This window comes from Myotis daubentonii, chromosome 1 (genome assembly GCF_963259705.1).
Source record: "Myotis daubentonii chromosome 1, mMyoDau2.1, whole genome shotgun sequence".
NCBI lineage: Eukaryota > Metazoa > Chordata > Mammalia > Chiroptera > Vespertilionidae > Myotis > Myotis daubentonii.
The window spans coordinates 112,182,091-112,201,710 of NC_081840.1; the positions used below are offsets into that span (position 1 = coordinate 112,182,091).

General features: G+C 39.5%; 1 protein-coding gene across 3 annotated transcripts in view; it reads right to left on the reverse strand.

The window, feature by feature from the left end:
- Nucleotides 1-231: 231 nt before the first annotated feature.
- Nucleotides 232-19,620, reverse strand: part of SENP8 (SUMO peptidase family member, NEDD8 specific) — a 31,278-nt gene continuing 11,889 nt past the window's right edge. For all 3 annotated transcript variants that reach the window (XM_059658468.1, XM_059658459.1, XM_059658476.1), the window contains one exon: nucleotides 232-1,510. In XM_059658468.1, the coding sequence (XP_059514451.1) occupies nucleotides 836-1,474 (639 nt within the window). In that variant the 5' untranslated portion in view covers nucleotides 1,475-1,510 and the 3' untranslated portion in view covers nucleotides 232-835. The remainder of the gene's footprint in view (nucleotides 1,511-19,620) is intronic.

Genomic DNA, 19,620 nt, shown 5'->3' on the forward strand with positions numbered 1-19,620 from the left:
ATATAAATCAAACAATTCTGCCAGATTAAGGGTAAAGAGGAGAGAAAAAACTTCTTCAGAAAGAAGAAATACTTATTTGAAATAAGATAACCGTGAGAAGTTATCAGCTGAGTTTTAAAACCACAGAACTTTGGGTATAAGGAAGGAGTGTGCACATGGCTAATAGACAAGGTTAATGAAAGCTATTATCAATTCAGAGTAGCAAATTGACCACTCACTGAGCAAACTAAGTGGTCTATCAGAGCCATTTAATTTAATAAAGTTACTTGATTCCCCCTTTCATAAAGCATCCAGGAATCAGATGGGGAAAGATGGGCTAACAAAATCTTTGCAAAGGTATGCTGATAGCCAGGAAAGCTTTGCATGGTGAATGGAAGAGATAGCACAGAAGTGAATAATTGATTCTCATATTTAGATCTTGATCTGCTTCCAGCCAGTGGACTATGCAATAAGTTTTTGATTCTTTTATTGTTTTCTTCTTGCATTCCTCTAGATTTCACATATCCTTAATTTGTTTTACAGATCACTGCTTTTCCTTTGGAATAAGCCAATGTGGCTAATGGAGACCAAAAGGTAATTAATAAATGTTACAATAGCTTGGTTTTAAGGTTTTGGAGCATAACTTCAAGACATTTTCATAGAACATTGTCTTTGCAAGGTACGGTTAAAATGAAACTTTCCATTAGGATAATGTAGAGGATGACATTTTTTCAGGAAAAAGTAAAAATCCTAAGCTTGCCTCTATCCGGCATCTTCCCTCAGGCACTGAGACTGCAGCCATCCAACAAATGGGGACAGGCAGAATGAGACTTCAAAAGTCACAAATATACAGTATCTAATTTTTAGCAAGTCTGGCAATGAGATCTTTCCATTCTCCCCTCTTCCTTGTGATGTATATAGGAGTGAGTAGCTGCAATAGTGATTCTGGCTGTTGTCTAAAAAAGTTCTGACACAAGGCCTCAGTGTTACATATCACGTACATCCCACAGTCATAGCTGTTTTGTTGAGCAGGGGCTTTCTCTTCCACAAACACTAGTTTGTCTCCTTTTCTGCCTAAAAAAGCCTCCAATTTTTCTGCTACCTGCTTTGCATGAACTGAGTTGCTTCTGCTATGGGAGTCATAATGAAAAAAGCTATTTTTATCTTGGAGATAAACCAGCAAACTCCAATGGGTTCCCCCAGCTGCCTGGTTGGAATTATCATTGATGGCTAAAAATACAACTCTCTTGTGGGGGATGTCCAGGGGTTCAAGGAACATGGCAATCTCTGCTGGGTTGCTAGTGCACTTGATGAACTGGGTGACTTCAGGACTGATGAAGCAGACTTGGTCAGAGCAGTCATGAAACTGACTATTGGCAAAGTACTCAAAGGCAAACCCAATAATACGGTCATTGAGCCAGCTTGGAGGATCCAATAGTGAGACATCTGATTGCCGCAGTAGACTGTCCATGTAACTCAAGACTACAGGGTCCATCTTGTACTGACCAGGATTGCTCAGAAATTCTGGAAGCTGAAGGAGAGGCAGAAGACAATATTTAATGTTGAATATGACACCTGCCTGTCAAATGGGGATAATAAATCATAGCTACTCTCACAGAGTTTTGGGAAAAATTAAATACAATTGTAAATTAACAATGCCTACCTAAAAGTAAACATTCAGGAAACTGCAGGATAAATGCTTTATGTTTATAATTAGGTGGAATGAAAACTTGGGAAATTTTCTATGCTGAAACAGTAAGCATGGATTTTTAATTTCCTTTATAAATATAGGGATTGGTTAAAGTTATAACTAGTGTTTTTCTAAACTCCATGGCATTAACCATATATTTGGCCCTTTAATGAATATGCATGATTACAATGGCAAATTATTTTTAAATTAAAGATGAATTTTCAAAGAATCTAAAAAATGTTACTAATTACCAAGGGAAGTAGTTTCTATTTCCACTTTAATTTTCAAGAGATAAAACATTGCTTCCTCATTCCATAATGGAAAGTGACAGTGATTAGAGTTGTAGTTAATGTGATTTTTATTTTTTTAAATATATTTTATTGATTTTTTTACAGAGAGGAAGGGAGAGGGCTAGAGAGTTAGAAACATCGATGAGAGAGAAACATCGATCAGCTGCCTCCTGCACACACCCTACTGGGGATGTGCCCGCAACCAAGGTACACGGCCTTGACTGGAATCGAACCTGGGACCCTTGAGTCCGCAGGCTGATGCTCTATCCACTGAGCCAAACCGGTTAGGGCTAGAGTTGTAGTTAAAAGTTGTAGTTAACACTTTCTGTAATGTGAAGAACAGAAAATCATGAGGGTAATAGAAATGAAATTCATTTCTGACTCTGCCCAGCCAAGGGACAGAGAGGGAGAGGGGGAGAGAGAGAAAACATCAATTGGTTGCTTTCCGTATGTGCCCCACCTGGGGAATGAACCCGCAACCTAGGCACATGCCCTGAACCAGGAATGAAACCTGCAAGCTTTTTATTTATTTATATTTTTGGTGCACAGAACAACACTCCAATTGAGGCACTCAGCCCAGGCCATTGGTTGATTCTTGTATGAGCCCTGACCGGGTATCAAACCGGCATCCTTGGTGTATGGACAACGCTCTAACCCTACCCTGCCAGGATTGGTTACACTATTAAAACAATAAAATTTTGTGGCACAATTATTTTCGTGTAATCAAAATCCTGCAAAAACCTATATAAAAATAAACATACAGTAAATAAATGAGGTAACTAAGAAAGACCAAAGAGGCTTTTATGTGCATGAGGTATGCCATAATATGAACTACTTCAGAAACAATACAGGGCTGTTTAAGTATGTGTCTGTCTGTCTGTCTATCTATCTATCAAATGAGATGGCATGAACTAAGATTTTCTTAAGAAAAAAGAATAATTTGAGCAGAGACATAAATTGGAACTAGGAACAAAGTTAATGAGGCACAGAGCCCATTTGTTATGAGTGAGCCACAAATTTGGCTCTAACTATTTGGCAGCTAACCTAAGAGCATTAAGTTAAATATTCACAATCTCCATAAGGTAAAAACAAAGCATTTGCTCAGGAGAGGTAAAAGTTTTCTTTGCATTAAGGTCAGACAGTTTTCTCTCAAGAAATTTTAATGCCCCTCAATATCTTTATAATAGATGAAATTGTTTCAAAGGATTGTTTCTTCTAATGATCTGTAGTATTCAGCCTGATGGCAAAATGAGCTAACAACAATTTACATGGACACTTGGTGCTCAGCTTGCTGCTGATCTGACTTAAGAGTATATGAATATGAAGAGGGAATGACGCATGTGTACCATGCAAGGCTCCCTTAATCACTCCCCTATACTGTCAATGAACACTACATAGTGGTGAGTGCCAGATTGTACTGCCTAGCAAACACCTGGAGACCTGCTCTCTACGCTGCCAGCTGAAATCAGACTCATTATTTTAACAGCCAACCCCTACTAGGGATAGAAGTCTACAAGGAGTAGAGTGCCTGGATATATAGGCCTCTCACTTAGAAGGGAGTATCACAGGCAGAGCCAAGATTTTCTTCAGAAAATAGTTTTTGATTTGTCTGTTTGATTTTGAAAACATCCAACACACAATGTATCAATTAAGGACTTAATTCTATTCCATAGTGTATGACTGCAATAGCTTAACATCAACAATTGTAAAGCAAATGGGCTTAGCCGGTATGGCTCTGTAGGTGAGCTTTGACCTATGAATCAGGAGGTTGGGGTTTGATTCCCTGTCAAGGCACATGCCTAGGTTGCAGGCTTGATCCCTAGTAGGGGGCGTGCAGGAGGCAGCCGATTTATTTCTTCTCTGAAATAAATAAAAACATATTTTAAAAAATAAAGCAAATGGAACCAAACTAGCCTTTGGAAAATCACCTTTGGTCAAGAAAATGAACTCTAAACTTCACATGTGAAGACTTGAATTTTAGACTCAGTTCAGTTACTCCTACAGTTTTGTGTGATCATAAACTACTTAATTTCTTGAAACCTGTTTCCTCTTCTGAAAAGTGAGAATATTAATACAAATATATAGATTATTTGTCAATGTAAAATGAAGAAACAGAGGTAACTAAAATTAAATATATATATATATCATATAGTATTTCCAGATACCTATTGTGTCATCAGGAAATTTATGTCTTATACTCAATAAGAGAAGAAACCCATTAAGGCACACACACAAAAAAAAATGTATAGGAATTCAGTACAATCATTCCTGGCAAAGAGGGTGATAGGGAAGGAGAGCTTAGATCAGGAAAGACTTCAAGGAGAAAGTGGCATACTAGTGAGCTCTTGCAAGACTGGTAGAGTTAGATGCAAGGAGAAGGGTATTAAGAAGGCAGAGAGGCAAGGAAAGTGCCTTTAATTGTGTAGTCTAATCTGGCTGGAATGAAGTGAGAGTAGGTATGAAGGAAGTAGGGTTAAAGGAAGATTACTAGAAGTTACTAGTGTACTGGTTAATAATGCAATTTTTTTTCAATAGATGGAGTTACACATATGTTTATATATGCGATTTGATATATATGCTATTTTGTTGTATTGACAGCAAGCTTCAAAACTTTGTCAAATTTTCTGAAGGTGTTAACATCATAAATATTTTTATGCTTAAAAATGTGGAATTTTGTGCCCAAAAAAGAGCATTTGTGGGAAGTTTTAATTCATTACTTTATGTTGAAGAAAAGTGCTGCTGAAAGTTATCATATACTTCGGGAAGCTTATGGTGAACATGCTCCATCTCAAGATACTTGTGAACGCTTAAAAATGATGATTTCGACGTGAAATACAAAGAATGTCCAGGTCAACCGAAAAAGTTTGGAGACCAACAATTAACAAGCATTATTGGATGAAGATGCATGTTAAACTAAAAAACAACTTGCAGAAAGATTAAACGTTGCTCAGCAAACAATTTCCGATCGTTTACAAGCAATGGGAAAGATTTTAAAGGAAGGAAAATGGGTGCCACATCAACTGAATGAAAGACAAATGGAAAACCGAAAAGTCATCAGTAAAATGTTGCTTCAACGGCACGAAAGGAAGTCTTTTTTGCATCGAATTGTGACTGGCGATGAAAAGTGGATTTATTTTGAGAATCCCAAACGCACAAAATCATGGGTTGATCCAGGTTAACCATCAACATTGACTGCAAGGCCAAATCGTTCTGCGTTTGGTGGGATCAGGAAGGTGTGGTGTATTATGAGCTTCTAAAACCAGGTGAATCTGTTAATACTGATCGCTACTGACAACAAATAATCAATTTGAACCACGCTTTGATCGTAAAATGACCAGAAAGGACCAGAAGACACGGCAAAGTAATTTTGCTTCATGATGACGCACCATCACACACGTCAAAACCAGTTAAAGACATGTTACAAGATCTTGCCTGGGAAGTATTAACCCACCAGTTGTATTTACCAGACCTTGCTCCTTCAGATTACCACTTGCTCCGATCGATGGCACATGCACTTTCTGAGCAGCACTTCAAAACGTACGAAGAAGTGGAAAATTGGGTCTCTGAATGGTTTGCCTCAAAACAAGAAAAGTTCTATTGGGATGGTATCTACAAATTACCTGGAAGATGGGGGAAATGTGTAACTCGCGATGGAGATTACTTTGAATGAAGCACTTTTGATGTTTCTCTTGAAATTATCGTGTTTTCGTTGATTACAAAATCCGCATTAATAACCAGTATACCTGGTAAGTGGTGACAGGCTGAATTCCAGGTGAAAGAGTTTGGAATTTATACTGGAGGAAAATGTGAGCCATTAATGACTAGCTAAGCCAATGCTTTAGGAAGATTAACAATTCAGCATAGCATATAGAATTAATTTTTGGAAGAGAAATTGAAGGTAGAGATCAATTAGACTTTTATTAAAAGTAAAGGTAGGAGGACATGACTTAAACCAGGGGAAATGGTAGTTGGAATGGAGAAGCAAAGAAGAAAATATATTGTAGACAGAGCCTCAATAAGTGATCAAAGGAAGGTGAATTGCATAGGAAAGAATTAATGACCTGAGAATTTTAGTTGGGGTGCCTGGGATTTTAGCTGTAGTTCATTATTAATGTTGTAGGGAAAAGGAGATGGAAGGGAACCTAGCAAAAGAACCAAGAACCATCTAGAACCATCCTAGGGATATTTCTTTCTATAAAATGAGCACTATGCTTGGCATATCTGAGATACAATAAATGTTTGCCAGAGGAATGAAATGTTTGAAAAAGAGAGTCAGAAAAAACAGATTAGGGGAAAAAGAGAGAAATGAGGTCTCTTAATATTTTTGTATTGTTTGTAACAACCCATTTTATTTATTTGTTTGTTTGTATGTTTTAAAAGATCTCTGTACTTGGTTTTGGTGAATGCTAAGGGATATTGGGGAGTGAACTGGGGAGACAATGACCTCCTCAGAGTCCTATTTGTAAAATCCTACAAAATATATTATAGTTCTACGTTTTGGGACAAGGAGTTTTTGGGTCCAGGCTCTGACTTTGATACTTGCTATGTGACCCTGGGCAAGTTATTCATCCTCTTTTTGAGTCTCATTCTCCTTATCTGTAAAATGATATAATAATAAAACTTGCCTCCCAGGGTTGTTACATGAATCAAAAACAAATGAAAACACTCTGCACAATATCTGCTATATAGCAGGCTCTCAAAAACTGTTAATTTCCTTCCCTGTTCCTTATATTTGGGGTGATAATAATATACCTTAAAGGTTTCCTGAACATAAAGCATTTGCTTGTTTACATAAAGCCACAAAGTCATCAAGGATAGATATGGCCAGGGCACAACTCCATGCTCTTGTGCGTTATCTCTGGAAAAGAAGTGTGAATGCTAAACTCCAGAGAAAATGGTTCTCTCAACCTCAGAGTGAAGCAATAATGTTAATGTGTTGTTAGTATAAACAAACCCTGTGATTACAAGGTTTAGTTTTTATCTTCCAACTTCTGTAGTGAAATGAAACTAATATTGAATTCAATAGTATAGAAAACTTCCTAAACAAGTTAATTTTCACCTAAGGAAAAGACTATTTTTTCATATAAATCTTAAAATCCTTAAAATGCATACTACTACTTGAATATTTGCTTGTTATAAAAATAAGATAATTAAATAAAAAGTAAAAAATAACTTAAAGAGAAAAATTACAACTCAATAATCATTGTGATTTCCTGCTGATATTAAAGGAAGAAGCTGCTGGTCTAGTAGAGAAAAACACCAAGTTGGGAGTCAGAAGATTTGGAATTTGGCTCATATCTTCAATTAACCAGTTGTTTGACTCCGGAGAAGTCATTACATTTCTGGGTCTCAGCTTCATCACCTGTATACTGCATTTTGGACCAGAAATATAGTGATTGTAGCTGGGGTTACACATTAGAATCATCTTTGTGAATTTAAAAATTAAAAAAAAACACCCTGATTTTAGAGAGGGAGGAAGAGAGAGAGAAATAGAGTTATATATATATATATATATATATATATATATATATATATATATATATAGAGAGAGAGAGAGAGAGAGAGAGAGAGAGAGAGAGAGAGAGAGAGAGAGGAATTGAACCTGAGACCTTTGGATGCACAGGACAATACTTCAACCAACTGAGCCACACCGGCCAGGACTGAGAATTTAAAGAGCAGATTTGATCTATTTCTGAGGGTAGGGTCTGGGTACCTATATATTTAAGATGTTTCCAAGTGATACTATGATTTCTACAATTCTAAGTCTAAGCTCTCATCTTTGCCAATTTTAAAATTTGTCATCCTCTTTAAAAAATCCTAAAATAGATTCTAGTTTTCTTGTCCAAGGGTCAATAAATTAGTCCACAGACTAAATTTGGCCCACTGCCTCTTTTTGTAAATAAAGTTTTACTCCAACAAAGTCATCTTCATTTGTTTACATATTGTCTATTGCTCTAAATTTGGCCCACTGCCTCTTTTTGTAAATAAAGTTTTACTCCAACAAAGTCATCTTCATTTGTTTACATATTGTCTATTGCTGTTTTAGAGCTACAAGAACTGTGTACCCTGCAAAATCTAAAATATTTATTGTTTGACTTAGAGAAAAACTGTGCCAATCCCTGTTATAGACCACTCTTATGTAATCTATTGTAAATTTCTAGGTTGAATCAATTTTAAGATCTTTTAAAGGTCTAATAAAGCACTGGGGCTATTTATTAAAATATCTTCAAGGCATTTTTTCAGGCAGAATAACTAACCTTTAACTAAAGGTGTTGACTGTTTCAATCTGGATTTTTGACGAGGAAATGTCTAAAAATACTTACTACAGTGGACATAAATAAGAATTGCCTAATTTATAGATACATAACTATTTTAGAAGACCAAAAATATACCTGAGGATCTTAATTAACAAGTATTTCATAAGGTGTCAATGTAAGAAACATCCAAACCTGTAGAGAATTTTTATGAGTTTATTTGAGCCAAATTGACGAAAATTGCTGGAATGCAAAATCTCAACGGACTGAGAAAACTCTCTGGAGAACGGCAGTTTTGCACCTTATTTTGCTCATGAGAATCAAAGAAGATGTAAGAGGGTTACATGAAATACACTGGTGATAGATTAGGGAGGCTGGAGAAAGCAAAGGGAAGTGGGTCTCTGGAATTGGATAAAAAGTAAAATGAATAGACACTTCTTTTACATTGGTGGGTATAGGATAGTTAACAGTTAACAATGAACATGATAACGGTAACAATGAGGTTTTCATAGTATCTGTTCTGGTGCTGTGTCCAGAGGGGTCTGAAAAAAAAAATTACCCCGACAGTCCAAAGGTATGTTATCAGAGATGCAAAAAGACAATAGATAGGCTTAGTTAAGGAAGATAACGACCTAGGACATGACTACTCACCATCACTTGCTTTTAGATAGAAAGTTTTAATTTCAGACCATCATGTGTGGTTACTTTGGAGTTTGTGTGAGACCTGTCATGCAGGCCTCCCCTGAACTTGTCAGGTTTAGTATGTGGCCCCATTTTTATCCATTAAGCATGCAACAATTCTCATAGCTTCTGGGAAAATATCCCTGGGCTAATGAATAAAGTAATGATCCAGATAGAGCCCAAAGAGAAAACATACTATCCTAGAATTGTAACTTTAAAATAAATATATATATAAATTGATTTTAGATTTTAGAGAGGAAGGGAGAGGGAGAGATAGAAACGTCAATGATCAGAGAGAATCACTAATCGGCTGCCTCCTGCATGCCTCACTGGGGATTGAGCCCACAACCCAGGCATGTGCCCTTGACCAGAATCAAACCTGGAACCCTTCAGTCTGCAGGCTGATGTTCTATCCACTGAGCCAAACCAGGCAGGGCTAGAATTGTAACTTTTACTAATTTTTCTTTAATTATTTAGTAAGCAGGGGAGGGTCGGGGTGAGGGGGAAAGATCAACCAAAGGACTTGTATGCATGCATATAAGCATAAGTGATGGATGTGGACAACAGGGGGTGGGGGTGAGGGCAGGATTGGGGGGATGAGGGGACATTGGGGGGATAAGGACACATTTGTAATATCTTATTCAATAAAGGAAACAAAAACAAAAACAAAAGCAAAAACAAAACAAAGCATAAACCCAAAACAAAAACAGCCTCATTTGGTTATATATTTTTAAAACATTACAAAGTGCAAAGTGCAGCTGCTCTACTCATTTTAAGTGAAGATAATAAAAGTTTCTAAATGCAGTTCCCCTCCTTGCTCCCTCTGGCTTTTGTTTCAAATTTGATCAAACTGCAAATGCTCACTAATGTGGTCTGTACTTCTCTAACTGGATACATGGCTATGTCTAGCAGATATTAATAAACATATGAAAAATAAACACTGGCTAAGCACAGTGCATTTTCCTTGGGTTTCACTTTCAATAGCTTTGGGGGAAAATAAGCAATTTAATTGTTGACTTAAAATATTTTCATTGGTAACATCTTTTTTTCCTACTTTTTCTATCAACATTTTACTATAAACATTTTTAAAAAATTAAAAAAAAATATTTTTATTGATTTCAGAGAGGAAGGGAGAGGGACTGAGAGAAACATCAATGATAGAGAGACTCATTGATTGGCTGCCACCTGCACGCCCCACCCACACTGGGGATCGAGCCTGCAACCTGGACATGTGCCCTGACCTGGAATGGAACTGTGACTTCCTGGTTCACAGGACAGACAACGCTCAACCACTGAGCCATGCAGGCCGGGCTGAACATTTACTTTTTTTTTTTTGAATATATTTTATTGATTTTTTACAGAGAGGAAGGAAGAGGGATAGAGAGTTAGAAACATGGATGAGAGAGAAACATCGACCAGCTGCCTCTTGCACACCCCCTACTGGGGATGTGCCTGCAACCAAGGTACATGCCCTTGACTGGAATGGAACCTGGGACCCTTCAGTTTGCAAGCTGACACTCTATCCACTGAGCCATACTGGTTAGGGCTGAACATTACTTTTATTTAAAAGATTTTTTAAAATCAGTAACATCTTAATTATTGACATAAACATGGACATATTGTAGCCTAAAATGCAAATCATGGTTTTTAAAAATAAAACATGAGATTCCCAGGGAACTGCTGCTCCAGTGGCAGCAATTCTCTCTGCTTCATCCACTCTACTCTACTGGCTGGGATAGTTCAGTGGAACAGTCTAATTACTATCCATAGTTGATATGCCTGTAACATAAGGCCCTAATTCTTAGGAAGCTGATTCCCTAATAATTAATTAAGGCATGAGCACAAACTTAACTTTACTAGCTTATATAGAAGCAAACTTATTTATTTGGTCAAAATATATTCATTGGTGTTTTCTGTGTACCAATTTTTCCTCTAATAATTAGACCAGAAATTAAACCTAGTACTTTATAATGAAATATATACAGCACCCCAGAGTTTTCTATTTTCTTCACACATTAAATTAAATCCTATATAATAAAAGCCCAATATGCTAAGTGTCCGGTTGACTGGTCGGCCATTCAACTAATCAAAGCGCAATATGCTAATGATATGCTAAAGCTGCTCAACCGCTCGCTATGATGTGCATCAAAGCGTAATATGCTAATGATATGCTAAAGCTACTCAACCACTCGCTATGATGTGCACTGACCACCAGGCAGCAGACGCTCTGACCAGAGCTGGGGTCCGGCCAATCTGGACTGAGCGAGACGAGATGGACATGCCCTGGAGCCCTCCCATGGTCCCGTGGCCTGGCTTGCACCCTCTTCCAATCCGGGACCCATTTGGGGGATGTCAGAGAGCCAGTTTCAGTCCGATCACGCAGGCCAGGCCGAGGGACCCCACTGGTGCACAAATTTGTGCACCGGGCCTCTAGTCAATAAGTCCTTTTGATTCTATAGCCAAAATATTCTGAATATGCTCAATGTTTTCCATCTTTAGGAATATCCTTAGTCAAATCCATCAATATTTCTTATCTAGATCTACCCTAACTGATCTCTTTTCTTCCACAATTGACTCTCTGGTAAATTCTCTACACAGTTGTCAGAGTAATTGTTAAAATTTGACGCAGGTCAAGTCTGTCCTCTGTTTAATACTCTTTAATAGCACACTATCACACACACATTACTCAGTTGTGGATATTGGACTCTAGTTCACACACACACACACAAACACAATGCCCAGTTGTAGATATTGGACTCTAGTTCAGTTAACTGTCTTCAAAGCTTTGGTTTTCACCTATAAAATGAACTGAATCCTGAATTCTTCTAGTTTTCTTCAACCCTCCAAACTAATGTTATATTTTTCTTCCATCCGTTGACTTGGAATCATTAAGAATGAATACTTTTTTGCCTTGGGCTGTGTACAGTATACAGAATTTACTTGAGCACCTGATGACATCAACAGAGATGTTCAAACTGAACACCAGGAGGATCTATCAGATTGTCACTGTTTGTTTTCATTCTAGCAAAAGCCTTACACTTGGAAGTCTTCTTGAGTGACAGTAGACTCAGAAACTGGTTTATGATTTGCTGTGTTCATTAAACTTTGTATATTTTTCTTCTGTTTTCATAGGCATACCCCTTATTAAATGCCTGATGGCTTGTTTATATAGTATAGGTCTCACTTTGGAACCACGTCTGCATCGCTGCCTCCTGAAATGAGACTCAGTGGTTTGGCTAAACTGACTGTTGTCAGGACTAGATGGTTAAGTCAGTAAAGTATGGAGAGGTCTATTGGCTTCACTTCTAGAATGTAAAGCTTTATTATTTAAAAGGCAGGGTGAAGAGACCAAAGTTCTGCCATCTTGAAACTGCTTTGGAGGATATTGATTTTTAAACTGTCTGTTGGGAAACGAAGGACTCAGAGGAAACTTTGATCCTTCCTCTTACCAGCCCAAGAAATTCAGGCAGAAAGAAGCTGCTTCAGAAAGAAGATCTTAGAATGTCCTTCCTAGCCCAATTGAAATTATGATAAACAAAAGGGCTTCAAACAGGTGTAACACACCTTCATCTAGGGAAGTCCCTCCTCCCACTTAATCTGGGACACGTAAAGCTGGTCTCTCCCTCTATCACCTGGTTCTTACCTCTCATCAGACCTTTAGTTGCTATAATTCTTATTTTTGGGCCATACCTTTTTAACCTTTTTTTTTTTTCAAATTTATCACCAGTAGGCTACAATAAGGATGCCAACTTGTCCAGGACTTCTCACCTGGGCTCACCAGGCCCAGTACTTCTTCTACAGCATGACAAAGCTAAGCCACCTGGCCATGGATAAGATTGGGCACCTGGGGGCAGTCCTTTGTTTTTGTTACTCTAGGATACAATAAGGATGCCAACTTGCCAATAGCACAATCCTCTAGACATTGTGCCTGACACCTTCCAAGGAGGACAGCAGACATTATAAAACCCCTCTCCCTCACATGAAGGCTCCTGTTCCCCTTTGTTCCCTTCTTCTTTTGGCAGACAGCAAGAATTTTTGGGTTCAGGGATGGCAGGACTACGCCCCTTGACAGCAGGAAGAAGCTAAAAAAAAATGAGACCTACATCCATTTACCCTTGTAAGATTGTAAGAGCCCAGGATTCTTGAAGGGGTGTGTGAAATATTAGTGTAGGTAGCCAACTAGATATTATTAAAGAAAGCAAATGAAATTAGGAATTAAGCCTAATAAACTAGGGAGCTGAATTAAACATTAGGCTTGATTAACTAGGAAGTTGCAGCAGTCACAGGCTCTCCAGGTGACCACTGCATCCTCTGCTGAAGGGACTTAATCCCTGAGCAATCTCCAAGTAGTCAGGAAGAATCGGCTTTACAATCTACCCAGGGACAACCAGCCTGGAAGTGGAACGGGGGTGGGGGGTAGAGGTGGGGGAGGGGAGGAATCTATAATAAAAGCATAATATGCTAATTAGATGGGACATCCTACCAGACAAAACCAGCACCGTGAGGGGAGCCCGGTCCCGGGTGCCTGCCAGCAGCCAGAGGGGAGCCTCAGTCCTGGGTGCCAGAAGAGGCGGTGCCAGCAGGCAGGGGAAGGAAGCCTACTCTTGCACGAATTTTGTGCATCGGGCCTCTAGAAAACAATAAAGGGGAAATTCCTCTGCTGGGCACATGTGCAGTAGAATTCAAGATGGTGCAGGAGGAGGTAAGCGCATGCACAGTATAAACCAGATGACAAGGCAAAACTGAGGCATGTGCAGTAGGGTCAAAATGGCAACATAAAGGAACAACATCTAGCCTGGAAAACCTGGGTAAAGAACCAAATTGGATAAGGGGAGGACCCAAAACAAACCCATGAAGAATTGTGAAAGAGATTGATTAGTTTGAAAGAAAGCTGGCCCCTTCCCAAGCCCAAGGAGATATAATTAAAGCTTAATGAAGGCTTGCCTCTGTAGTACATGTTCTTTGTAAGTTTGCTCATTTGTTTGCATGCTCTCTCTCTGTAGCAGCCATGTGGGCCCAAGCTTAAACTTGGGTATGGCAGCACAGAACTGGCCAGGAGTGCAGCTGGGAGCAGAGACTATGTTGGACTAACAGAGCCCAGGGTGATGGTACATATAGTTTTGGATCCTTACGCTCTTGGTGGGGACTTATGCTCACCAGGCTCAGGACTACTTCTACAGCAAGATAAAGCTAAGCTACCTGATCATGAATGAGACTGGGCACCTAGGGGTAATCCTTTGTTTTTGCTCCAATAAATCTTGCCACCACCCCTCATCCTCCTATGGGTCTCTGAAATGCTTTTCTCCTGACTCCCTGAAAGAACACTATTTCCATCAGCAACACCTCCTGAGGGCTGGTATACTAGTTGTGCTGGGACCTTAGAGTGGTTGGCTCCTTCTGTTGGTAGGTTTCAGTTTAAATGCCACTTATTCAGAGATCTCCTGTGACCAGCCAAAACTAGAGCCCCCCCCCCCCCTTTTGTTAATCCTTACCTGTGGGCATTTTTTCTATTGATTTTTAAAGAGAGTGGGAAGGAGGGAGAGAAAGAGAAAGAGAAAGGGAGAGAAACATCGATGTGAGAGAGACACATCAATTGGTTGCCTCCCACACACATCCTGACTGGGGCTGGGGATCAAACCTGCAACCAGGTACATGTCCCTGACCGGGAATCGAACACATGACCCTCCAGTGCACAGGCTCACACTCTAACCACTGAACAAGTAACACTGGCCAGGGCATCACTCACTCTCTTATTCCTTTAATTTCAGTTCCTTGCATAGCACTCAAGGCTTTTAAAATTTGCTCCTTTGTTAATTTTGTTCTTTTTCACTCCAAAACAAGAATGTAAGCTCCCTGAAAGTAAGAAAACCAAGGAACCTTGTCTGCCTAAACTTGTTTACAATTCTAGGCCTTGGACCTAAAACACAGCTGGCCAGGCAGATAATAAATAATTGTAGAATGAATTAATGAGTAATGAAGTATGGATCTCAACATGATATAAAGTTTGGCAAAGAAATGTTTATATTTACAGAGTAATATAAGGGCCTTTAATTATCCCTTCTAGTCTAACTTCCTACTTTATGCAAGAATCCTTCAGTTCTGCTCTCAGAGAAAAAAATGCTGAAGCTTGACTCTCAACTAGCTGTATGGTACTGGGACAGAAAAACAAACCCACACATTCTTAGAAAATTTTTTTTAAAATTATTATTATTATTTTTTAATATATTTTATTGATTTTCCACAGAGAGGAAGGGAGAGAGACAGAGAGCCAGAAACATCGATGAGAGAAAAACATCGATCAGCTGCCTCCTGCACACCCCCCACTGGGGATGTGCCCGCAACCCAGGCACATGCCCCTGACCAGAATTGAACCCGGGACCCCACAGTCCGCAGGCCGACGCTCTATCCACTGAGCCAAACCGGTTTTGGCCATTTTTAGAAATTTTAAATGGAATGATGGAGCCATTACAAATCAATGGGAGAAATTATGGATTATTCCATGTTTTCAATGAATATTGTGTTCTATAGAAGCACTGTCCAATAGGACTTTCTGCAATAAAGGAAGTGTTTTGTTTTTTAAAATTATTTATTGATTTAAAAAATATATATATATTTTATTGATTTTTTGCAGAGAGGGAGAGGAATAGGGAGTTAGAAACATCAATGAGAGAGAAACATCGATCAGCTGCCTCCTGCCCACCCCCTACTGGGGATGTGCCGCAACCAAAGTACATGCCCTTGACCGGAATTGAACCTGGGACCATTCAGTCCTCAATCCAACGCTCTATCCACTGAGCCAAACCGGTTAGGGCTATTTATTGATTTTTGAGAGAGAGACATTGGTTTGTTGTCCCACTTATTTATGCATTCATTAATTGATTCTTGTACTTAGTCTGACCAGGGATTGAACCCACAACCTTGGTGTATTGGACAATACTCTAACAAACTGAGCTACCTGGCCAGGGCCAAGATCAAAGTGTTTTTATCTACAATGTCTAAAATAGTAGCCAATAGCCACATGAGGCTACTGAGCACTTGAAATGTGGCTAGCATGACTGAGGAACTAAATATTTAATTTTATTTAAATTAATTTAAACTTAAATTTAAATAGCCATATGTGGCTAGTGTCTACTATTTTGACCAGCACAGTTCCATAGGATTTCATAGGTATTAGTTGAAAGAAAAAAATAGGATTACATGGTTAAATACATTAGAAAATGCCATATATTAAAACTCTTTATTGGAGATTCTTAATATACATAAGCATATTAAAGGCTACAAGAAGTTCTGCAATAAAGAAATTTACCTTTCCTTGGTCTGATTTACTTCCCAAACTCATTTGATTCATTGAAACACTTTCTGTTTGTTTTTTTGTAGAATATCTATTAGCACCTTATTGCCTATGAAGTAAAGTTTGAGATATGCTTGCTGAGTTACTTAATGGCATTGTGATAACTTGTTAATAATTTGATTTTAAAAAAGCTAGGGGAGAACCAAGTTGATGGCCTAGGTAAATGCCTATACTTGCTGCCTCCCCCAACCACGTCAAAGTTACAACTAAAATACACAACAACTATTATCCGAACCACGGGAAAGCTGGCTGCGTGGAAGTACTGTAACTAGAGAGGTAAAGAAGAAAGTGCACTGAGACTGGTACGAGGTGCGGAGGCACGGAACGGGCTGGTTCGGCACCCGGGTGTGCCATTTTTTTAATCGGGAGAGAGATCACCTCTGTGGAGGCCACTCGGAGGAGTGAGGGGTCCCAGCACCACACCAGCCCACCAGCCCAGGGTCCCAAAGCTGGGGAAAGAAGTCTACGAGCAATAAGAACTATGGACTGTAAAAACCAGTGTGGATTGGGGTTGAGTGACATAGATTGCTAGAGACTCAGCTGCTCCTCTTAAAAGGCCTGCACTACAAAGTGAACTTACAATCTCCCGCTTATTCTGAGCTCCAGTGCTGGGTGAGGCTCTGGGGGACCCAGACACATATGGGGAGCAATTGGACTGTCTGGCATCAGGGCAGGAACTTGGGGGCGGCTTTCTTCCAGACGGAGGTGCTTGCAGAGGTCATTGTTCCTGTCCTGGGACCTCCCTGGTGCAGGGCTGACTGGCAGCCATTTCTATTTGCTCCACCCTGGTGATTCCCCGACACCCCACCCCACCCAATATATAACCCCACCCAAGCTGTGCACAGTGGCTTTTGCATATGAATGGCCTGTCCTTTCTCAGCCTAAAACCTGTCAAACAAGCTGCAGCTGGGTCAGGGAGCCCCAAAGCTATCAATAAAAGGCCCAAGGCCAGCAGCAGCAGCAGCCTGCCTTGCTTCACAGTTGGGCTCATCTGGGCACTTGCAAACCCGATACAAAGAGGAGGAATCTGCAGATCTCTCTGTAGCTCCTACTGGGTGGCCCCGGGCAGTGGATGACTTTGCACCTCCCTGGAGACCCAAGAGCCAGTGTACCCAGTGGTCAGTGTGAGACCATATCAGATTACAACTCTTCACATCCATAAGGGACACACTCAGGGGGCAGACGCAGTGAGCACTAAAGCCCGACTGAAGCAAGTCCTGCCCCATAATGGTGTCTCCTGCACAGCAGCTCTCCCACTGTAGTCGCAGCTGGTCCCCACAGCCAATTGGCCTGGAGGTCAATTCCTCCCAGTAACACCAACAGCAATCAAGGTTCAACAATAACAAAACTGTGGACACAGCCCACAAAGGGGTGCACCAAAAGTGTCCACCTCAGGTGATTGGGGAGGCTGAGCCACTGGGCCCTATAGGACACCTACCACACAAGGCCACTTTATCAACTCAAGCAGACTTAGCAGCTACCCAACACATAAAAACAAACACAGGGAAGCAGCCAAAATGTGGAGACAAAGAAACATGTCACAAATGAAAGAAATGGAAGAAAGCAAACTATTGGATATAGAGTTCAAAGGTTACAAGGTTACTCAAGAATCTTCTAGAAACCTCAGAGGAACTTAGTGAGACCTTCAAGGATCTTAGTGAGAATGCCAAAAAAATGGAAAAGGACCAGTCAGAAATTAAGCATACACTGACTGAAATAAAGAATAATACAGAAGGATTCAAGAGTAGACAAGAGGATTCCAAGAATCAAGTCAATGATTTCAAATATGAGGAAGCAAAAAACACCCAAACAGAAGAGGAAAACGAAAAAAGAATCCAAAAATATGAAGATAGTGTAAGGAGCCTCTGGGACAACTTCAAGCGTACCAACATCCGAATTATGGGGGTGCCAGAAGAAGAGAGAGAGCAAGATATTGAAAACCTATTTGAAGAAATAATGACAGAATACTTCCCCTACCTGGTGAAAGAAATAGACTTACAAGTCCCCAAACAAGGGGAATCCAAAGAGGACCACACCAAGACACATCATAATTAAAATGCCAACGGCAAAAGACAAAGAGAGAATCTTAAAAGCAGCAGGAGAAAAACAGTTAGTTACCTACAAGGGAGTGCCCATACGACTGTCACCTGATTTCTCAACAGAAACTATGCAGGCCAGAAGGGAGTGGCAAGGAATATTCAAAGTGATAAAAAGCAAGAACCTACAACCAAGATTACTCTATCCAGCAAAGCTATCATTTAGAAATGAAGGTCAGATAAAGAGCTTCACAGACAAGAAAAAGCTAAAGGAGTTCATCACCACCAAACCAGTATTATATGAAATGCTGAAAGGTATCCTTTAAGAAGAGGAAGAAGAAGAAAAAGGTAGAGATAAAAAATTATGAACAACAAAGTGACAACAAATACATATCTATCAACAAGTGAATCTAAAAATCAAATGAATAAAAAACCTGAAGAGCAGAATAAACTGGTGATTGTAATATAATCAAGGGCATGGAAATGGAACAGACTGACAATTCTCAGCAGGAAGGGAGTGTGGGGGGCGGGGTGCAGGAAGAGAATAGACAAAGATCTTATATACATGTATGCATTACCTATGGACAAGAACAGGAGGGTGTCGAGGGCCTGGGGTGGGGTGGGAACTGGGTGGAGGGGAGCTATGGGGAGAAAAAAGAGGGGCATCTGTAATAACCTCAACAATAAAGACTGAAAAAATAAATTATATCCTAAACAGAAAAAAAAAAAGCTAGGCCCCTATCTCATACCTTATATCAAATTACTGTATTTTAGATGAAGTAAAATGTAAATGTTAAAAATGAAACAATCCCTGCACAGGTAGCTCCGCTACTTAGAGCATCATCCAGATATGCCAAGGTTGAAGTTTTGCTCCCCAGTCAGAGCACACACAAGAATCAATCAGTGAATATATAAACAAGTGGAACAACATATCCATGTTTCTCTTTCCCTCCCTCCCTCCTTCCCTCACACTCCCTTCCTCTCTCTCTCAAATCAATTAATAAAAAATGTTTAAAAAAAGAGGAAACAAAAATTTAGAAGAAAATAGAGCTTATACAATTGTATGACTGGCCAATGAAGAGATGAAAAGATACTCCACTAGGAATCAAAAATACTTACTATGAATCAAAGAAATTCAAGTTAAAGTAAGATTTCATTTTTTACTTACCAAATTAGCAAAGATGAGAAAAACTGATAATAACCAGCATTGCTGTTGACTGGGAAAACAGCCATTCTCATTGTTGACAGAGTGCAAACAAATGTGAGCTTTTGGAAAAGTAATTGGCCATCGTATTTTAATTCTTTTTTTTTCTTTGATTAAGGTATTATATATGTGTCC